This window comes from Micromys minutus (assembly GCF_963924665.1).
Source record: "Micromys minutus genome assembly, chromosome: 1".
Classification (NCBI taxonomy): domain Eukaryota; kingdom Metazoa; phylum Chordata; class Mammalia; order Rodentia; family Muridae; genus Micromys; species Micromys minutus.
Genome location: NC_137969.1, coordinates 258,442,787 through 258,461,294, shown reverse-complemented (window position 1 = coordinate 258,461,294; position 18,508 = coordinate 258,442,787). Strand labels below are relative to the sequence as shown.

The following is an 18,508-nucleotide window of genomic DNA, read 5'->3' as shown; positions in this document are numbered from 1 at the left end:
AACATACAACAAAAATACATGCACCACAATGTTCATTGCAGCTCTATTTATAATAATAGCCAGAAGCTGGAAAGAACCCAGATGTCCTTCAGTAGATTAATGGATACAAACATTGTGGTACATTTACACAATGGAGTACTACTCAGCTATCAGAAACAATGACTTAACCAAATTCTTAAGAAAATGGATGCATCTAGAGAACATCATCCTGAGTGAGATAACCCAGTCACAAAAGAACAGACATAGTATGCAGTCACTGATAATGGGATACTAACCCCAGAAAGCTCTGAACACCCCAGAAACAACTCACAGACTGTGTGAAGTTCAACAACAACAAGAAAAATATTTTTTAATTAAAATAGAACTTTATCACACCCCCCTTTCCTCCCTACAGCCCCTCCTAGTCTCTCTCCTATCCCCTCAAGTTAATAGCCTCTTTTTCTATATTATTGTTACATATATACATGTGTGTATGTATATGTACCCACAAATAATTAATTACAACCTTAAAAATGTATTCGTATACTTTTATGCAAAAAATGCTGAAAATTTGTGCATTTATCTTTGTTGTTTAAAATAAAGTAAAAAAAAAAAAAAAGAAAAAGAAAAAAAGTAAAAATACCACTATTTGCAGATGACATGATAGTGTACATAAGTGATCTGAGAAATTCCACCAGAGAACTCCTACAGCTGATAAACAAGTTCATCAAAGTGGCCAGACATAAAATTAACTCAAACAAATCAGTAGCCTTCCTCTACTCAAAGGACAAACATGCAGAGAAAGAAATTAGGGAAAAGATACCCTTCACAATAGTCACAAAGAACATGAAATACCTTGGTGTGACTAACTATGCAAGTGAAGGACCTGTATTACAAGAACTTCAAATCTCTGAAGAAGGAAATCGAGGAAGATCTCAGAAACTGGAAAGATCTCCCATGCTCATGGATTGGAAGGATCAACATTTTAAAAATGGCCATCTTCTCAAAAAAAATCTACAGATTCAATGCAATCCCCATCAAAATACCAACTCAATTATTCATTGAGTTGAAAAGAGCAACGTACAATTTCATCTGGAATAACAAAAAACCTAGAATAGTGAAATCCATCCTCAACAACAATAAAACATCTGAGGGAATCACCATCTCTGACCTCAAGCTATGTTACAAGGCAATTGTGTTAAAAACTGCATGGTACTGGTACAGAGATAGACACATGGATCAATTGAATAGAATAGAAGATCCAGAAATGAATCCGCACACATATGGTCACTTGATTTTTGACAAAGGAGTTGTAAACATTCTATGGGAAAAGGACAGCCTATTTAACAAATGGTGTTGGTTCAACTGGCACTCAGCATGCAGAAGAATGAAAATAGACCCTTTCTTATCTCCTTGTACAAAGCTCAAGTGCAAGTGGATCAAAGATCTCCACATTAAGCCAGATACACTGAAACTATTAGATGAGAGTGTAGGGAAAACCTTAGAACACATAGGAACAGGAGAAAATTTTCTGAACAGAACACCAGTGGCTCAAGCTCTAAGGTCAATGATTGACAAATGGGACTTAATGAGATTGCAAAATTTCTATAACGCTAAGGACACTGTCAAGAAAACAAAACAAAAAATTCAACAGATTGGGAAAAGATCTTTACCAACCCCACATCTGATAGAGGCCTAATATCCAAGGTATACAAAGAACCCAAGAAGTTAGACACCAGAGAATAAAGCAACAATATTAAAAAATAGGGTATAGAGCTAAACAAAAAGTTTTCAATTGAGGAATATCGAAGGGCTGAGAAACATCTAAGGAAGTGCTCAACATCCTTAGCCATCAGGGAAATGTAAACCAAAACAACCCTGAGATTCCACCTCACACCAATCAGAACGGTTAAGATAAAAAATTCAGATGACAGCAGATGCTGGAAAGGATGTGGAGAAAGTAGAACACTTCTCCACTCTTGGTGGGATTGTAAACTAGTACAACCACTCTAGACATCAATCTGGCCGTTCCTCAGAAAATTAGACATAGTACTACCTGAAGACCCAGTTATTCCACTTCTGGGCATATACTCCAGAGATGCTCCAACATACAGTAAAGACACCTGCACCACAATGTTTATAGCAGCCCTATTTATAATATCCAGAAGCTAGAAAGAACCCAGATGTTCTTTATTAGATGAGTGGATACAAAAATTGTGGTATATTTATACAATGGAGTACTACTCAGCTATCAGAAACAATGACTTTATAAAATTCCTAGGAAAATGGATGCATCTAGAGAATATCATCTTGAGTGAGGTAACCCAGTCACAAAATAACAGACATAATATGCAGTCACTGATAATTGGATACTAACCCCAGAGAGCTCTGAACACCCAGAAACAACACACAGACTATAGGAAGCTCAAGAAAAACAAATGCCAGAAAAAGAAAGCCTCAGTCCTTTTTAGAAAAAAAATAAATGAAAGCACCCTCTCAGAGTGTGGTACACCTGGATCTCAAATTATTAATAATTCAATATCTAAGATAATAGCCTTGTGGCAATTTTTGGTATTCACAGATCATTATGCTTAATCTATACCCAACAAGAAATCTGTTTCCACATTACATTCTGTCCTACATGTTCTTCATGCTTATGGTAACTAGTAGGATTTCTATGCATGCTATCAAACCTCTAAAAAAATTAAGTACTGACAAAAATAATCATATGATGTTATGCCAAAATACCTTTTAAAATCTGTAAACGTATCCCCCTTTCTTTAAAAAATAAAGCTGCAAGGGAAAAAATTTTAAAAATAACATAGAAGAGCAGTGATTACTGTAGAATTGTTTGTGCTGGATAATCTGGCAGAATCATAACCAAATGAAAGAGAATGAAAGTTCAGATACTGTAGAATTGTTTGTGCTGGATAATCTGGCAGAATCATAACCAAATGAAAGAGAATGAAAGTTCAAAAAATACATTAAACACTACTGTGATTTGGATGGCTAAAATGGAAAATAAATTTAAAACATATTGTACTCTAAAGCAGTGAAATCAATAAAACTCAAGCGAGAATGGAGGTATAAAGTCAAGCACACTGGTTCGTCTGATGCTATGCACAGGAAAAATAAATTCTACTCAAGACCAACTGCTACACTGGCTGAGAAAACAGGAAATTGTTTTTGCATAAAGGCCCAAAGCAGAAACTATCCAACAAGAAACACTGACATAGGGAATGGTCACATACATAGTCCCCAGACAATGTAAATAAAAGTGAATAAAGTTTATGTTACTAAAACAAAGAAAGAAAACTGAATAGTGTTTTGTTGATATTTAGGCAGCTGGCTCTTGATGAATCCAGCTTACCCTGAAGTGATCCAAATGTTTGTTTGGGTACCATTAACCTCTAAGGTATTTTTTTTTCTCTCCTGGAAAGTGAAGTTGATGACAGCACAGCTTTTGAAGCTTAAGTGGGCAACACAGGGATAATTTGCAGATGTGTCCATTCATTCATTTACCTGCAAACAGTACAATGGCCCAAGCTAGTCCCAGGACACAAAGGGAGAGCAGGGTGCCCTGCCTTCACTGAGCCCATGGGCCACAACGGGGGTGAGGGACGCTCACTACATATTCACTTGAATATTTTAAGGAGAGGATTGGGTTGGAGTGATTTTTCTAGGATGGAATCAGAAAACCAAGGGACTAAGAAGCTTTCCAGTCCATGAGCTGTATATAAATGGTAGAACCAAAGCCTGCCATAAGGGCGAGGTGACCCAACCCATCAGCAAGCTTAAAAGAGACAAGGGCCAGGTAGTAGGTACCACCCAGAAGTACAGAGAACTCCCACAAATCCCCTCACTAAGGTCAAACAGGAATAGTCATGTGCCAGGCACAGAGCAGAAGTGAGTTAAACATCACTGGGATACAATCAGCAAAAATCTGTAATACGATAAACTCCTTCATAAAACTGACCCGGCTTCTGAGAAAAACAACTGCAGATTAGGACTTGGAAAACCCTAGATGTTTCTGGAAGCCCAAAGGCCTGCACAGGTCCTGTTATGAGAGCCATGACACAGCTGGGAAAGGTGAGCCCTGAGAAGACGCTCTGTGGCCCTGTCACTGCTAATCCTCATGGGTAGTGGTGTCATTGTGGTTGGGACTACACCTGTCCTTATCTGTTTATGCCCGAAGTCTGGGCAGGTACGGTAACAGTGACTGAGTTCAGTTCAAATCATGTGAGAAGGGTGGGCATGTAGAAGTGTGGGGACCCAGGCTATGTGCCGAAGCTGCTGTGACATGCAAAGGTTCCCTGCCACACAGCACAGCATAGGGTTCCCCGCCCAGTTCGTGTGTGTGTGTGTGTGTGTGTGTGTGTGTGTGTAGCATTTTATGTGGTGCTTTTTAAAGCATACACTGAGGTTAAGAAGGACATATGTACAGCAGCCCGAGAAAGTAGCCTGCACACTGGGCAAGCGGCAGAACCACGGAAACCATAGACAGGGGCAGTATATCCACACGCATCCCATTTTCCAGTTAGATTTTCATCCACTGGTAGAAAAACTGGCATCTCCCTTTGCTCAGTGCTAATCACTATGGCAGAGTCCAGCAATAAACAGAATTGTTATTTTTGAGGTTGTGGAAGAGAGGAAAGGAAATAGAAAAGGGGAATCCGAGGGAAGCATAGGACCCTATCTAACCATAGAGGAGAGACAGCAGGGGACACAGAGAAGGCCTGGGCATCTCCCCTCAGCACATCTGCTGAGTGATGGTCAAGGACCAAGTTCACCATCTATATGCAAGACAGAAAGCCATGCAGACTGTGCTGGCAAGTGAGCCAGTTAAGAGAGTCTGAGAGCTGGGGGTGGGGGTTGCAGAGAACCACGTGCTCAAGATAAGGGGTCCCTCAAAGTTCTGCTGTTTAAAACGGCAGGAACGCCAGCACGGGCACAGTCCTGCGGGGAAAGGTCAGCAAACACAGAGTGTGTATGCAGGATCTCTGTGTACGTGCATCTCTAGCGGGCACACCACCTGCTCCATGCAGGCCATCCCTAAATCAGCAATGATAAGGGACCATTCTTAATGGCCATGTGGTAACTGCCTTCCTGAAAATGTTAACAATGTTTGAATAGGCAAGGAGAATGTGGGAATGGGGCTGCCTGTCTGAAAAGCAGAGAACCAGGACTGTCAATAAAAACTGGGCTTTGCTCAGAGCTGACAAAGAGCTGCCACAGTGGTCCTCGGTTGACCCCTTGGGGTGCTACCTGATTAGCTGTAGAATCTACGTGTCTCTATAGGTAGAGGCACAGCATAATATGTCTGCTTTGAGATGGTCTTAGAGAAAGGTTATTAGAAAGCAAAAGGACCAGAACATTCTGTGAGCTATAAAGGAGCAGGATCCAGCAAGCCCCTAAGCTGCCATCCTCAGAAATATGTGCCTTACAGACAGCCACCCAAATTCACCACTGTTACCATGAGACTGAAAACCACAGAGCTAATAAGGGCTACATTGAGGTCTGTACTATACCCCATTGCGTTGTGGGTGGTACTAGCTGTAGACTGAATACCTCTGAGGAGCAACAACCTAACCATATCGTAGGGTTAGCCATAAAGGTGGCCACCTGGAATGTCACAGTATGGAACACCTGGCAGCATTCCTAGTCTGTGCTGTACAACAGACGACAGAGTCCAAGGTTCAGCCTTATAAAGAGCCAAGCCGGTCATCTACACCCCGAGCACTTGCCTCTTCCCCAGCTATTGTGGGTGTCCCATGGCAGGATTCCTCTCTGCAATGAGACCCTGAACCCACATAACAACCCACAGAGGTGTCACACTGTGTCTACAGGAGGCATGTGATAGAAATAGCCTCCAGGAAGAAACCATCGATGCGGCGAGATAAGGCCACCAAAATGCTCACCATCGCTCATGCTCGGGGAGTCTTTGGAGTCTCCAGGAAGGGGAGGCCATCTTTGAGACAAAGCAGGTGCCGAGAAGGGTCTTGGTGCTCTCACAGGACTGTGTAAAAGATACCGTGGCTCTGGGTCAGTTTCTCCAGGAGGCCTCTGCGAGGTGTAGGCACCCAGGGCTGCAATCAGCTTCTGTTTGTCTATGTCGCCATCTACCTTGGGGCTGAGCTCATCTGGCTGGAGCCGGCTAAGGGGCCGCAGAAGGTTATCAGGATATTTGACCTGGGTTGCAGGAGGATAGGTCAATGCTGACGTGCGGGCCACGTAGGTCAGGATGTTCTCGGGGGAGGAGTCCTCACCCTAGAGGGAAAGGGGAGATAACGTTAAGTTAGGTCTTCACCATCACCCTCCCATGCTCAAGAGGCCTGGGCTCTACATAAATGGCCCAGTGGCAGAAATTCTCTGACATATGATTCTGACATATGATTGATGTTCACAGGCCAGGCTCCACACGTCTTAGTTACTGTGGCAATGGTTTTGATGTAGCCCTTTCTAGAGATGCAGCAGGCCATCCCACAATCCTGTGGTTTTAGTGTGCTCACAGATATGCAAGCATCGCCACTAAATAATCCCATAGCATTCCATCATCAGAACGTTGTGCAGGTGCCCACCTTCTCTCAGCACCTCAGGAAACCAGTTTGACTTTATGCACCTGAGAGCTTGTTCCTCTGCAGGCATCTCTGTAAATGGACCCTCCTAGCGCGTACCCACTTGCATCTGGCCTACTTCGTGGCATGTGCCAAGGTCCCCCTTCCTCCTGTTTTGGGCAGAGTGAGTCTCCTCTCTGTATTGTCACCACATTCTGCTCATTCATGGACCACATGGTGGACATCCAGGCAGTCTTCCACTCTGCTGCTTTGAATAAAGCTGTTAGATAACTGTTTGCTGCCAAGTCTGAAAGATGGACACACACTGGCTCCCTTGTGCACAAGTCTAAGACATGAATTCATAGGGTCATTTTAGGGTCACATTATCATATTATTATTATATTTAACACTGCAAAAGATACCACCTCCTTTTGCAGCCCTACCAAAGAATGGGGCTGGGAGTCTCCTCAGTGCTGTCCTTTATTGTTCCTATAGTACTTTTATCAGCCATCTTTGTGACTGGAAAGTACCGTCTCATCATGTTTTGTGGCTGTTTGGTTTGCATTCCTCTGGTGGCTACTGATGTTGAGAAATCTTACACTCAATGGCCATTTGTACATCTTTGCTGGAGAAATACCAGAGTCTGCTGCTTGTGTGGGTGTTCTCTGTGACTCGGGTGAACATCTCTCTTATAAACACACCTCCCTTTTGACAGAGGCTCCAAGTGCCTTCCTTGTCTGCAGCCCCTTGCTTCCCCTGTTCTGAGTATCCACTGAAGTGAGTCTCAATACTACTCTTTCTGTGCTGTACAGCAACGTTGCTGGAGCACATCAGCTCATACTGCAGTTACCCACTAGTTTGTTCTCTACTTGGCATGACCCCTTGGATCAGGGGTTTTCAGGAGAATATGTCTGTTCTGTGCTTTCTGCCACTAGAATGGTGAAGATTCATTACATCAGCATGGTATGAAATGCTAGACATCTCATTATTCTACTCTGACAAGTGACCCTATCAGCATTCCTTGGAAATACACAGTACATTCCAATTTTGAGAGCAGCAGAACAAAAAAAGTTGTTCTGGAAGCCTACTGGGAGATGCCTTGATGGTGGGGAAGGTCCAAGGTGCGCTCTCTCTCTCTCTCTCTCTCTCTCTCTCTCTCTGTCTCTCTCTCTCTCTCTCTCTCTCTCTTTCTCTCTCTCTCTCTCTCTCACACACACACACACACACACACGCACGCACACACACATGCGCGCACACATACCTTCAAACTGCATTCACTGGTATCATTTGCCTTGATGCTTGGAGTACATGATCTATCTAAGTTAAGGGAAATAGCTCTGGGTGGGACTTGCAGCCACAAATACAAGTAGCTTCGACTCGTGCATGTGGTAATGTCCAAGCAAGAGGGAGTAAGAGCAAGAGTGAGAGGAGGAGGAAGAGACAGAGTCAGAGACAGACAGACACACACAGAGAGAGAGACAGAGAGAGAGAAGAGGGGAAAGAAGAGATCATGTCTCTGAGTGTATACATATGTGCCTGTGCATATGGAGACCAGAAGTTAGTACCACATGCCTTCTATCATTATCCAGTTTGGTATTTTGAGACAAAAATTTCCCCTGAACATGGACCTCACTAATGTGGCAAGGCTAGCTGGCCTAAAATCCTCAAGGGCACTCCTGTGTCTTCCTGTTCTTCTTTGGACTGTGTCATCATGTCTGGCTTTTACATGGGTGCTGGGCATCTGAGTTCAGGTCCTGATGCACAGGGTTAGAGTTAGGGTGACCAAGTCTTTTTCCCAGTCCAAGGAGCAAGTTTTCCTACAGGAAGCTGAAAGTTGGAAAATGTTTGATATGGTCCAATTGTAGCTCCCGTGAAGGAACTTGAACAGATAGATCACTGCGCCTTTTGAAAGTCGTTCCTTCTGACAAAGGAGTTTCAACATTACTTCTTCAGTTTTTTTTTTTCTGCTGATGTTATTGTTTGCAAAACGGCATAACTCTATCATCTAACTGGTTTTGTGTGTGTATGTGAGAGAGGAGAGAGAGAGAGAGAGAGAGAGAGAGAGAGAGAGAGAGAGAGAGAGAGAGAGAGAGAGAGAGAGAGAGAGGAGGGGCTTGCAAGCAAGAATACCACCAAGCAATTCCCCATGAATCAGGTGAAGGAATCAGCATAGGCTCTGCTACTCCTCTCCAGAAGATGGTCTACACACCGGGTCAGGTCACTGCACCGGAGGCTGGGCCCACATCCGAATGCTCATTAATGTGCCTGCAGCAGGCTTTCTCTCCTCTCTCTGATGCAGCCTGACGGCTCCACTCAGAAGACCTCTAATTAGCACCCCATATTGGACAGCTCCAGGCAGAGACACCAGGCTTAGTCCAACATCTGTGCAGCAGGCTGGGACGGACAATCTGCTTTCAGTGTTTAGCCTCTGACTCAAATTAAGGGGAAGAGGAGGAAAGAACATTTTAACATATAGCACAAATGGGAGACTGAAAAAAATCACAGAAAATGTTGGTTCCCAGTATCCCAGTCGCTCATTCCAAACATATAGATGACCCAGTTGGGGTGCAGCTGAGACTATTCCCAGGATTCTCTGGGACTTAGCAGGACTTTCCTCTAGGCACACACCTTACCCAACTATCACTTCATAGGAAAAGGCAGAGCCACTCACCACAGTGAGGGAAACATGAACACAGGAAATATGGTGAAGGTGAGTGCTCCTGCTGACATAGCTCTGTGCACTACACAGCTCTGATTTCTTGAGCTGTACTTTTACCACCTGAAAACCAGGAGAAGGAAAAAAAAAGCTCCCTTTTTTGGAAGTGGATTTGAAGATTAGAGAAGTGAATGGTAAATTGTCTAGCTTAGCAGAGGACTCTGAGGAGGAATGTGGTGATGCCATTATCCTGGCATCCTCACCATCAGCAGCATCCTCACCACCAGCAGCATCCTCACCACCAGCAGCAGCATCTTCACCACCAGCAGCATCCTCACCATCAGCAGCATCCTCACCACCAGCAGCAGCATCCCAGCACCATCGACAGCATCTCAGCTCTGAGCATCACTCCATACAGATCAGCATTCTCAGCACCACAGCATCTGTACTATCAGCAGCAGCTTCTCTTGCTCCTGCCACTATGTATTGACCTTCTGGTACCATTCTGGTGAAAAGGATAACTCTAACATGGCCCTTCAAACAGCTTGAAGATTAACAAACAAGCTAGGTTGGAGAAACCAATGGCTAAGTAACATCGCACTACAGAGAGGTTTAGAATAGCAATACTCTCTGGACTGAAGTGATTGCATTCAGGGTGGCAGGTCAGAGCTGAAGCCTGCCTCATTTGTCCGTCTCCCCAGGTTGTCTAACAGGAGCTCCCTTGCTGTTAGATTTTCAGGCTACAGTGATAGAGGTGATGTCGAGCCTCCTTCTTAGACCAGTGTGCCTCTCTTAGAGCCTCTACCCAATTCCTTTGTATAGCTATTGTTCAAACTGACAGAAAGGCCCAGAGGCTCTGAGAGTCCCATAGGATAATTTGTATAGACAAAGACTCTCATCAGCAGACTGACCATTCAGCTAATCAGATATTCTCTTGTGCCAAGGATTCATAACAAACCAGGAAAATCAAATCAAGACACCATTGACCACGTAACACACAACTTCTCCAGTGTTGACAGTCATGTTGATCAAGATATTGCCTCTGGCCTGACATAACAGTGGGGGAAGGGTCATGCCCAAAGCTTCTTAATGAGATGGCCTTATAGCATGACACGCTGGATCTCTGGTTGCCAAGGGAGTGAAGGGAGGTACCAGCCACCCAGCACTGATCACTGGTAGAAGCCATGGGAAGTGGAGAATGGTGTTTTGCTCTTCTGTCACTTTCTCAGTTTGTCATAGATCTCTATGTCTGTCTGCCTATCTTTCTCCACCTGTCTGTTCCACCTCTCTCTACCTCTCTGTGTATGTCTCAGTCTCTGCATCTTTGTGCACCTTTGTGTTTGCAGGTCTGCCTAGACCTATCTCTTTCCTCCCTGTCTCTTTATACTTGACTCTCTGATTTATATCTCAACATCCAGTGTTATCCATTTCCAGCAGGGTTCTGGTTTTGTAGCACCTACTGTGTGTGGCTCTTTCTACCAGCATGAATTATGGGGCTGTAGTACTCCAGCCTTCAGGAAAAGAAAGAAGTCTCCCCGTGCTGTTGTATTTTGTTGTGGAGATGGTGGCACTCAACTAGGAGAAACAAGTGCTCACAATGCTTGCATTTCACAAGCCTGTGAAGTTGTAGGGCCACTAGACGGTAAACTGAGGGTCACATAATCCCATAGAAAGTGAAGTGGGACTGTGTAGGTGGACTCTGACCTGGGCCTCTGCAGATGAATTAATCTATAGGTTCCGAATTCATCTAAAAGGAAGAGACACATAACATAGGTGCGGCTACGTCTTGCATGCTACATATAAGAATGCTACATCCCATTCATTCTGCTATGGTCTACCTTACACTTTGCCTTCTCCCCTTCAGCACCTGCAGCCTACTACAAAATAAGAACAAAGCTAGGGAAGCTCCCCACACTTCACTGGACAGCCAGGTCACAGGCAGCAGGAGAAAAACCACAAAGCACCATGGCTTTACAGACTGACTGCCTAGCTTCCCTGGGTTGTCCGTCCTTACTCTTTCAAATCCTCTTCTGTCTCTGGATGAGACACAGTCACCTCATCCCTCAGACAAGCAGATGAGACATTCACAGTATGAGGTGGCAGAGCTGGGGCCACAGGGTCTTACTGCATACCGACAAAGCATTTTTTCTCTGATAGACTAGTATGAAAAAAGAAATCAGCTAGGTTTGAAAATGAAATTTTGTGACTTTGGTTTGAGGATTAAACAAAAATCAAGATCATGCCTGACAAAAATTCCGGGGCTGTGAATTCAGCTCTATTAGCAAGTAACTGTTTGAAAGTGACATTTTTAGCCTGTGGCCATACCATTCTGAAAATGGCATGGCCTCTCTCATCTAAAGGTGGGCATCTTTGTCTTTGATGGATTATGCATTTACTGCTAGCCTCTTCTTCCAGCAGGTCAGCTATACCTGACAGCGGGAAAAGGAATTCAGCTGCCTGCAGCAAGGAGAAAGCAGAGAGGCAAGACCTGAGCATGAATCCTCAGAAGCTACTCGTGGCTGTCATTGTACATGGGAACAATGTGGGTAATTTTATTGTCTCATGAGCCCTCCTGACCTTCTATATCATGGGATGCTTGTGCAGAGAGCTCACTGTCTCTGTGGTGTTTGGTGGGGAGTAGGCAACTGGCAGATAGGAGGAAGTAAAAAATGACACAAAGGAACTGTGGGCTCCAGATTCCTGACTGTTTTAGGCACCACTCTGTGGGTTGAAGGTAGTACCTAGCCTAAGACAGCTCCCAGAATGTGGAAAAGCAGCACCTTGGACCAGGGACAGCTCCCCCTGCTTGTTAGGATAGCACTAAGCCAGTGGAGAGCTCCCTAAAACTGTGAAGACAGCACTTAGGTCTACAAGAGTGTAAGGACATCAGCTAGCTTGGGGACAGTGTCACAGAGTCTCCTGCAAATCAACAGTCAGAGAAACACTAATGAGAGCAGGAACAAGTTTAAAAAATAAAAGTCAAATGAACATCATGGCGCGAATGCAAACTGCTGTCCAGCCTTAGATCTGTGCTGACAACAAAGACAGAAGATACATCCCCAAACACTGCCTCCCACGAGGCACCTCTTCAGACATGGTTGGCTGCAAAGTGGCCTGTGGTAGACATGCATATTATTTCTGGCTAGGTAACATCTGTGAATCTGCCATGAGGCACCAGTCTTTGCTTACACACACACACACACACACACACACACACACACACACACTTGTGCGACACAAGGTCTTGATCCTCAGCTGGCATGCTATGTAACTGAGGATGATCTTAAACTTCTGATTCTCCCATCTCCAATTTCCACATTCTGGGATCACAGACAGATGCCACTATGCCCACCTTAGCATATGAGTCTTGATCTTGTGGACATATGGAGTAGAGTTGTAGGTCTCAGAATGAACAATCCTACCCAGAAGAAACAACCAAGTCATGTTGTAGCAGTTGTTACTCTCCTGAGCAGGGATGTATCAACTGCACATCCTCAGCACAGCTGACATCATAATTTTTATCTTTTCAGTTATCCTTTAAATGTTGACATATTTATATAATATATTTTGATTATATCCATGTATCCTCTCCTGATGACTGCCCAGAATGTGATACCTTGTCCTTGTTTTAGCCGGGCCAGTGCATCTGAAGTAATGGTTCTTCAACATCACCACATTTCCTCAGCCAGTGACACTGAACAGTGTTTTAAACATTTATTTACTTTTATTTTGTGTGTGCATGAGTGCCTGCAGGTGTACATGTGCATGTGTGTGCGCATGCATGTTTGTGTGTGCATGTGTGTGTTTGTGCATGTGTGTGTGAGCATATGTGTTTCCTGTGCCCTTGGAGGCTAGAAGAGAGCATTGGACCCCTGGAACTAAGTTGATGGATAGTTGTAAGCTGCCATGTGGGTACTAGGAGCTGAACCTGGGTCCTCCGCAAGAGCAACAAGTGCTCTCTTCACCATGGATCCATCCCCCCAACCCCAACACTGAACACCCTTGATGCCTTTTGTACATGGAACACATTGACCCTTTGTATATTTTTTCTTAAATAAAGTATCTGTTCAAAATGGTTCACACATTTCACTCTGGGTTCCTCTTTTCATCTTTACCAGTGAACTACCAGCACACAAAGTGTGCAGAGATTTGCTTCCACACAGGCATTGTCCCATAAAACCATCCACACGACAAGAATTCTGAAGCTTGTGGTCATAAGAAACTTGCTGCCTGTGCAAAAATGCCACCCTCTTCTCCCTGCACACCCCCACAACACTGCTTTGTATCCTCTCTTCTTCACTCCAAGACTTATCCATAATGCTTGCTGCTGCATGTCTTAATTTTTCATTCACTGTTCTGTCCCACCGGCCCGCTCACATGTTGGCAGACATTTCTGTTAGCTCTGGTTCTGCTCTCTGCTCTTAAGATTGCCGCAGAACTTCCAGAGTGAATTCTGAATGAACATATATATTCTTAAGAAGATGTGCAGTGGTTGGAACCTAGGAAGATGTGTGTTCAACTTTTTAAGGCATTTTGTAGTTCCAGGCCTTCCACCTCACCAAAACAGGCAGCCAGGCTTCTAAGTTTCATCCAGTCTCCGAATACAGATGCCCTTCATCCTCATGCTGCCAGTCTAAGCTGTTCAGACCTCCATCCCATCCACGCCTCTTTCTCACATCTCCAAGCTGCCCTGGTCTGAGTGCCGGCATTGTGCTCGCAAACGCTGTGATTCTGGTTGGGTTTCTCTGGTCCTCTGAAGAGGCTCCTGCTCATCTTGCACAGCTAGCACTTGACCAGCCTCTACATATAACAGGTGCTCCCCGATTTCCCCATGGGTCTCCTCTCCCTATTCTGGAGGTTTACCTGCTGCTTCAATTTGTAGAACCCCAAATCCTTAGAACCCTGTGCATCTTTAGCTTTTGGGGGCTTCTTGGAAAGGACAGAGCAGCAGCTCATCTAATTATCCATATGGGTGGGGGTAGCGGTCCCTAAAGCATAGGCAGGTTCGGTAGTTGACCTTCAGCTGTGTTACCACTCGGGACACCCGGGTCCACTTTCCAGTCCTGCCGCATGTCCTTTGAATATTTATCCCATTACTGTACTTAACTCCATTGTTGTGTCTTGTATTTCTTTTATCAAATGACTGAAAACTCTGAAGGGCAGGGTTGGTCTCTTACCTTTCTCAAAGCCTATTATAGTTGCTTTATATTAAATATGTTCTCAAAAATAGTTTCTAAAATAAATTAATTAATGGTATTAGCAAACAATGAATTTCAGCTTGGCCTTCTTTGGTGACATGTGGAATAGGGATGAAATGGTGCTCTGTGGGTAAGACTGGAGCATGCTAATGTTATGCAAAGCACCTGAAAGGACACCAAGCCGGAGCTACTCTGGTCAATAAAGCAAGAAGGAACAACACAGGAACAGCGGCAGTGTGGATTTGGTTATACTTGTGTGCTGGATGCATGCATCAGAGTGGCTCCCGGCCATGCTAGATCAGGAGGAGCATGGAAGTCCTATTCCCTATTCAGTCCAACAGTCTCAAAGAGAATACATTCAAAATTCTGTCCATGCTTGGAGTCAGATTCTCTGGGATAGATACATAGGGGGGAAAACATGATTTGTAAACAATTCACTATAAATTGGATGCATGTTGAAACACCACCAGTGGCTACAGTTTAAATTGCCACCGAGATAGCCTGTCACCCGATGGGAAGGGTGGGAGAAGCCGTCGTCCCTGGCTGGCTGCGGAGCCCCGCAGCAGCTTGGATTGCTGCTGCACTTCTGTGCTTTGTGCAGATGCTGCTCATTAGAAATGTGACTCAGCTCTCTCTTCATTTAAGCACTCAACAGAAAATAATGAGTTCTGGGCTTTCACACATTTTTTATTTAATATGAAGAAGCAGATATCTGAATTCAGAAGGAAAAATGAGTAAGCCAGAAGTGCCCCCCAGCGCTCGGTTTCTGAATAACCCAAAGCCACTGTTCTGAAATGGCCACGCAGCCGGATCACTATAAAGCCCATTGGTTCACACTGGGTTGCTTTTGAAGGGAAATAAGAGCCGTGGGTAAAAAAGACTGGGTTATAGGCATGACTGGCACTGTTGTGGCTACCTGTGGTGTGAGGTCATTCGGCTGTGTGGTGGTTTCAAGGAACCCAGGGGCCAATATAGTCTGAGTGCTACTGGTCTCATGGTGTTCTGGCCACACTCAGTGCCAGCTCCCCTTGCCAACTGTTCTTTCTGGGCTGTGGGGGATGTGAGCACTTCTTCTGCTTCTCATCTTTATGGATCCCGAGCCCACAGAAACATCTAGAAAAATCCGGCAGCCTCTTGTGGACACCTGTCCAGAGGAGCCCTTGTTCTAGTAGAGCAAATGGTGCTGTCATCCTACACGTGGAAAGCTTCAGGTACCTTCAAGGTGTCAGATGCTGGTGCTGGGCTCATAGCATAGGAGTATGCCATGTATATATAATAGGTGTTATCAGGATGGAGGAAGCTCAGGACTGAGGAAGCCTTGGTGCAGGTTAGGAGGGAAATTCCATACATCCCTCGGTGCTTAGCAACACACTATTGTCTTAGACAGAAAACAGCCCAATGAGGTAACGTGGTGGACATTCATTCAAAAGAGCTGTTGAGCCTGTAAAAGGCCTACCACACACACCGGGGAGTCTGACTTGTTCGCCATCTCCACTTTCACCCTTAGAGGTGAGCTGGTTCTCAGGCTCCAAACTGACTTCTAGAAACCAGGACCCCCTCCCCTGTTTGAAAGTAATTAAAAGCCTGGCGAGGCCTGCTTGCAAGCTCCCCTGAAAACATCTTGGTGACCATATTTTGACACCTTAAAAGCCCACCGACGTTCTAATGATTCCTTTAACATGTGACTTGTCTCCAAAGCAAGCTCGCTCTAACATCCTGGCTGAATGAGCAAGAATCATTCATTTCACTCACAGCCATACTCATAATAATCTTCCCAATCGGAAAAGATTTTGCCTCCAAATGAGAAGTCTTACCAGTTTCTTCCTTTGTACCTTGGACTTAACTGGCAAGTCTAGCTCTTATCCTTCTAAAGCTATCCAGAGCAGGACACATGCAGAGAGCCTGGGAACTGAGACCACTCACACTGCTAAGATGTCCAACCCTACAAACAACATACAAACAGGTAAAAGACAACTCCAGCCATGAGGAGGAGGCTGAAGGTCTACCTTGGCTGGACGAGTCTCATGGTCTATCCTGGGGTGTGCATTTGCCGTTGGGTTCTGGGACAGAAGCTCCAGGTAGGACAGATAGCGACGAAGGGTCTTGGCCAGGGCCACCTCAGTCTCCAGACTGAACCATTTCTCATTATCTGCATTCTGTTGTGAGGACCTGAAAAGCAAAGAGAACAATGACTCAACCACACTGAGCCTGAGATGGGGACGGTGGGAGTGTGTTATGTGCACAGCCGCAGCAGTGAGCTGATGGTCAACACCTTGGCATCTCCTTGACCAGTGTTGTTTCTTAGGGAGCCTGGACTCATGTTCCAGTGAGTGGGATGTAGTAAAGCTGTTGGGAGGAGCTGCTCAGTGTCCACGGTGTCCTGCGACATTGCTGACGTGAGATGGATGGACATGGAGCACATAAAGCACCCACTACTGGCACCTGCAGCATGAACTCTCTTACTGAGCCAGGTGGCTCAGATCTGTCACTGTAAAACTCAAGAAGCTGAGGCAGGGGAATGGAAAGCTTGGTGTCAGCTCAAATAACCTAGTGAGGTCCTTCCTGTTCAAATTGAAGATGAGAATTCTATACCTGCGTGCATATTTTTATCAAATCCACACACAACTCTGTACCTTATATTCCCCCACTACTTTCCCTCCTCAACTAATTTTTCTTTCTTCCTTCTTTCTTTCTATTTCGATTTTTCAAAAGAAAGGGTTTCTCTGTGTAGCCCTGGCTGTCCTAGAACTCAAGTCTGTAAACCAGGCTAGCCTCAAGCTCACAGAGATCCAATTGCCTCTGAGAGCTGGGATTAAAGGCACTGGGGTTAAATTGCCCAGCTTACTTTTCTTTAAAAGTCACGGTATTGGTTAATTTTTTGTTAACTCAACACAGGCTAGAGTCATCTGAGAGAACCTCACTTGAGAAAATACCTCCATAAGATCAGGTTGCAGACAAGCCTGTAGGGCACTTTCTTGGTGACCCATTGGTATGGGAAGGCTCAGCCTATTGCAGGTGGCGCCATTCCTGGGATGATGGTACTGGTTTCTATAAGAAAGTAGGCTGAGCAAGCCATGAGAAGCCAGTAAGCCTCCCCATGGCCTCTGCATCAGCTCCTGCCTCCAGATTTCTGCCTCACTTGAGTTCCTGCCTTTACTGCTTCCAATGATGAATTGTCCCACGGGACTGTGAAAGAAATAAACCATTTCCTTCTCAAGTTTCTGTCACTCATGGTGTTTTATCACATCAATATTAACCTAACAGACTTTCAGAGTCTACTTAGTGCTACCTGTGTGTGTATGAGGGCAGGGTCAGCTAGTCCTATTGGAATATGGGTTATCTCTCAGGCATCACAACCCTGGAAAGAATTAACCCTCCATCATCCATCAGCCATGAACTGTAAATGTCCTTAAATGGAGTTTTCAAGAGACAAAGATGTAGTTCAGTGACTGTGAGGTCACTGGTCCAACTTCAGGTCCCTGATTCAATCCCCAGAACTACACATAAACCAAAAAGCATCTGCAGTGCTGAGAAAGGCAGCCAGAGAGAGGGCTGACACAATGCAGACATGGCGGAAAAGCAAAGAGAGTCTGTGGAAAATGCAAAGGGTACTTTAAACCCTACAAAATTCTGTGAGTTCTGAAAAAAAGGAGAGAGTATGGCTTGGTAGTGTAGAAGAGTCAGGCATGACACCCCTCCCCCACCCCCACAGCAGGGTCCAGGCTCACCCCATCTTTGTTTTAGCACAGAGAAGCACATAAATGACTTCTGACCTATGGAGTGACTGTTTTCACACTCAGTACTAACTTGGTGACATGCTGTTGCAGTGCCTAGGCTCCGCACAGCAGCCACTCTGCAATCAGATGGTCCTGTTACCATCTGTGCCATAGATGTCCAGGAAAAACATTCTGAAGCTGTAAACACCTTGGCTGTGGGGCTCACCCTGTAGATAGATTAGGGGGTAGGAGTATCAAGGTCAAGGCCAAGGAACCCACAACTGCAGAGGACAGAGCAAACCTACAGATAGTTTGCAGGAACAGTCGAACATTAGAAGTCAGCAAGAGCCGAGGCAGCTGTAAGCGGAGTGGTTGGCATCATGGAGACTGAACAGGGTCAGGACA

General features: G+C 45.0%; 1 protein-coding gene across 1 annotated transcript in view; it reads right to left on the bottom strand.

The window, feature by feature from the left end:
• Positions 1–18,508, bottom strand: part of PTPRN2 (protein tyrosine phosphatase receptor type N2) — a gene marked incomplete at both ends in the record, with an annotated part of 697,231 nt that overhangs the window by 394,442 nt on the left and 284,281 nt on the right. The window contains 2 exons of the mRNA XM_080936716.1: positions 5,898–6,246; positions 16,394–16,556. Coding sequence (XP_080792842.1) covers positions 5,898–6,246; positions 16,394–16,556 — 512 coding nt within the window. The remainder of the gene's footprint in view (positions 1–5,897; positions 6,247–16,393; positions 16,557–18,508) is intronic.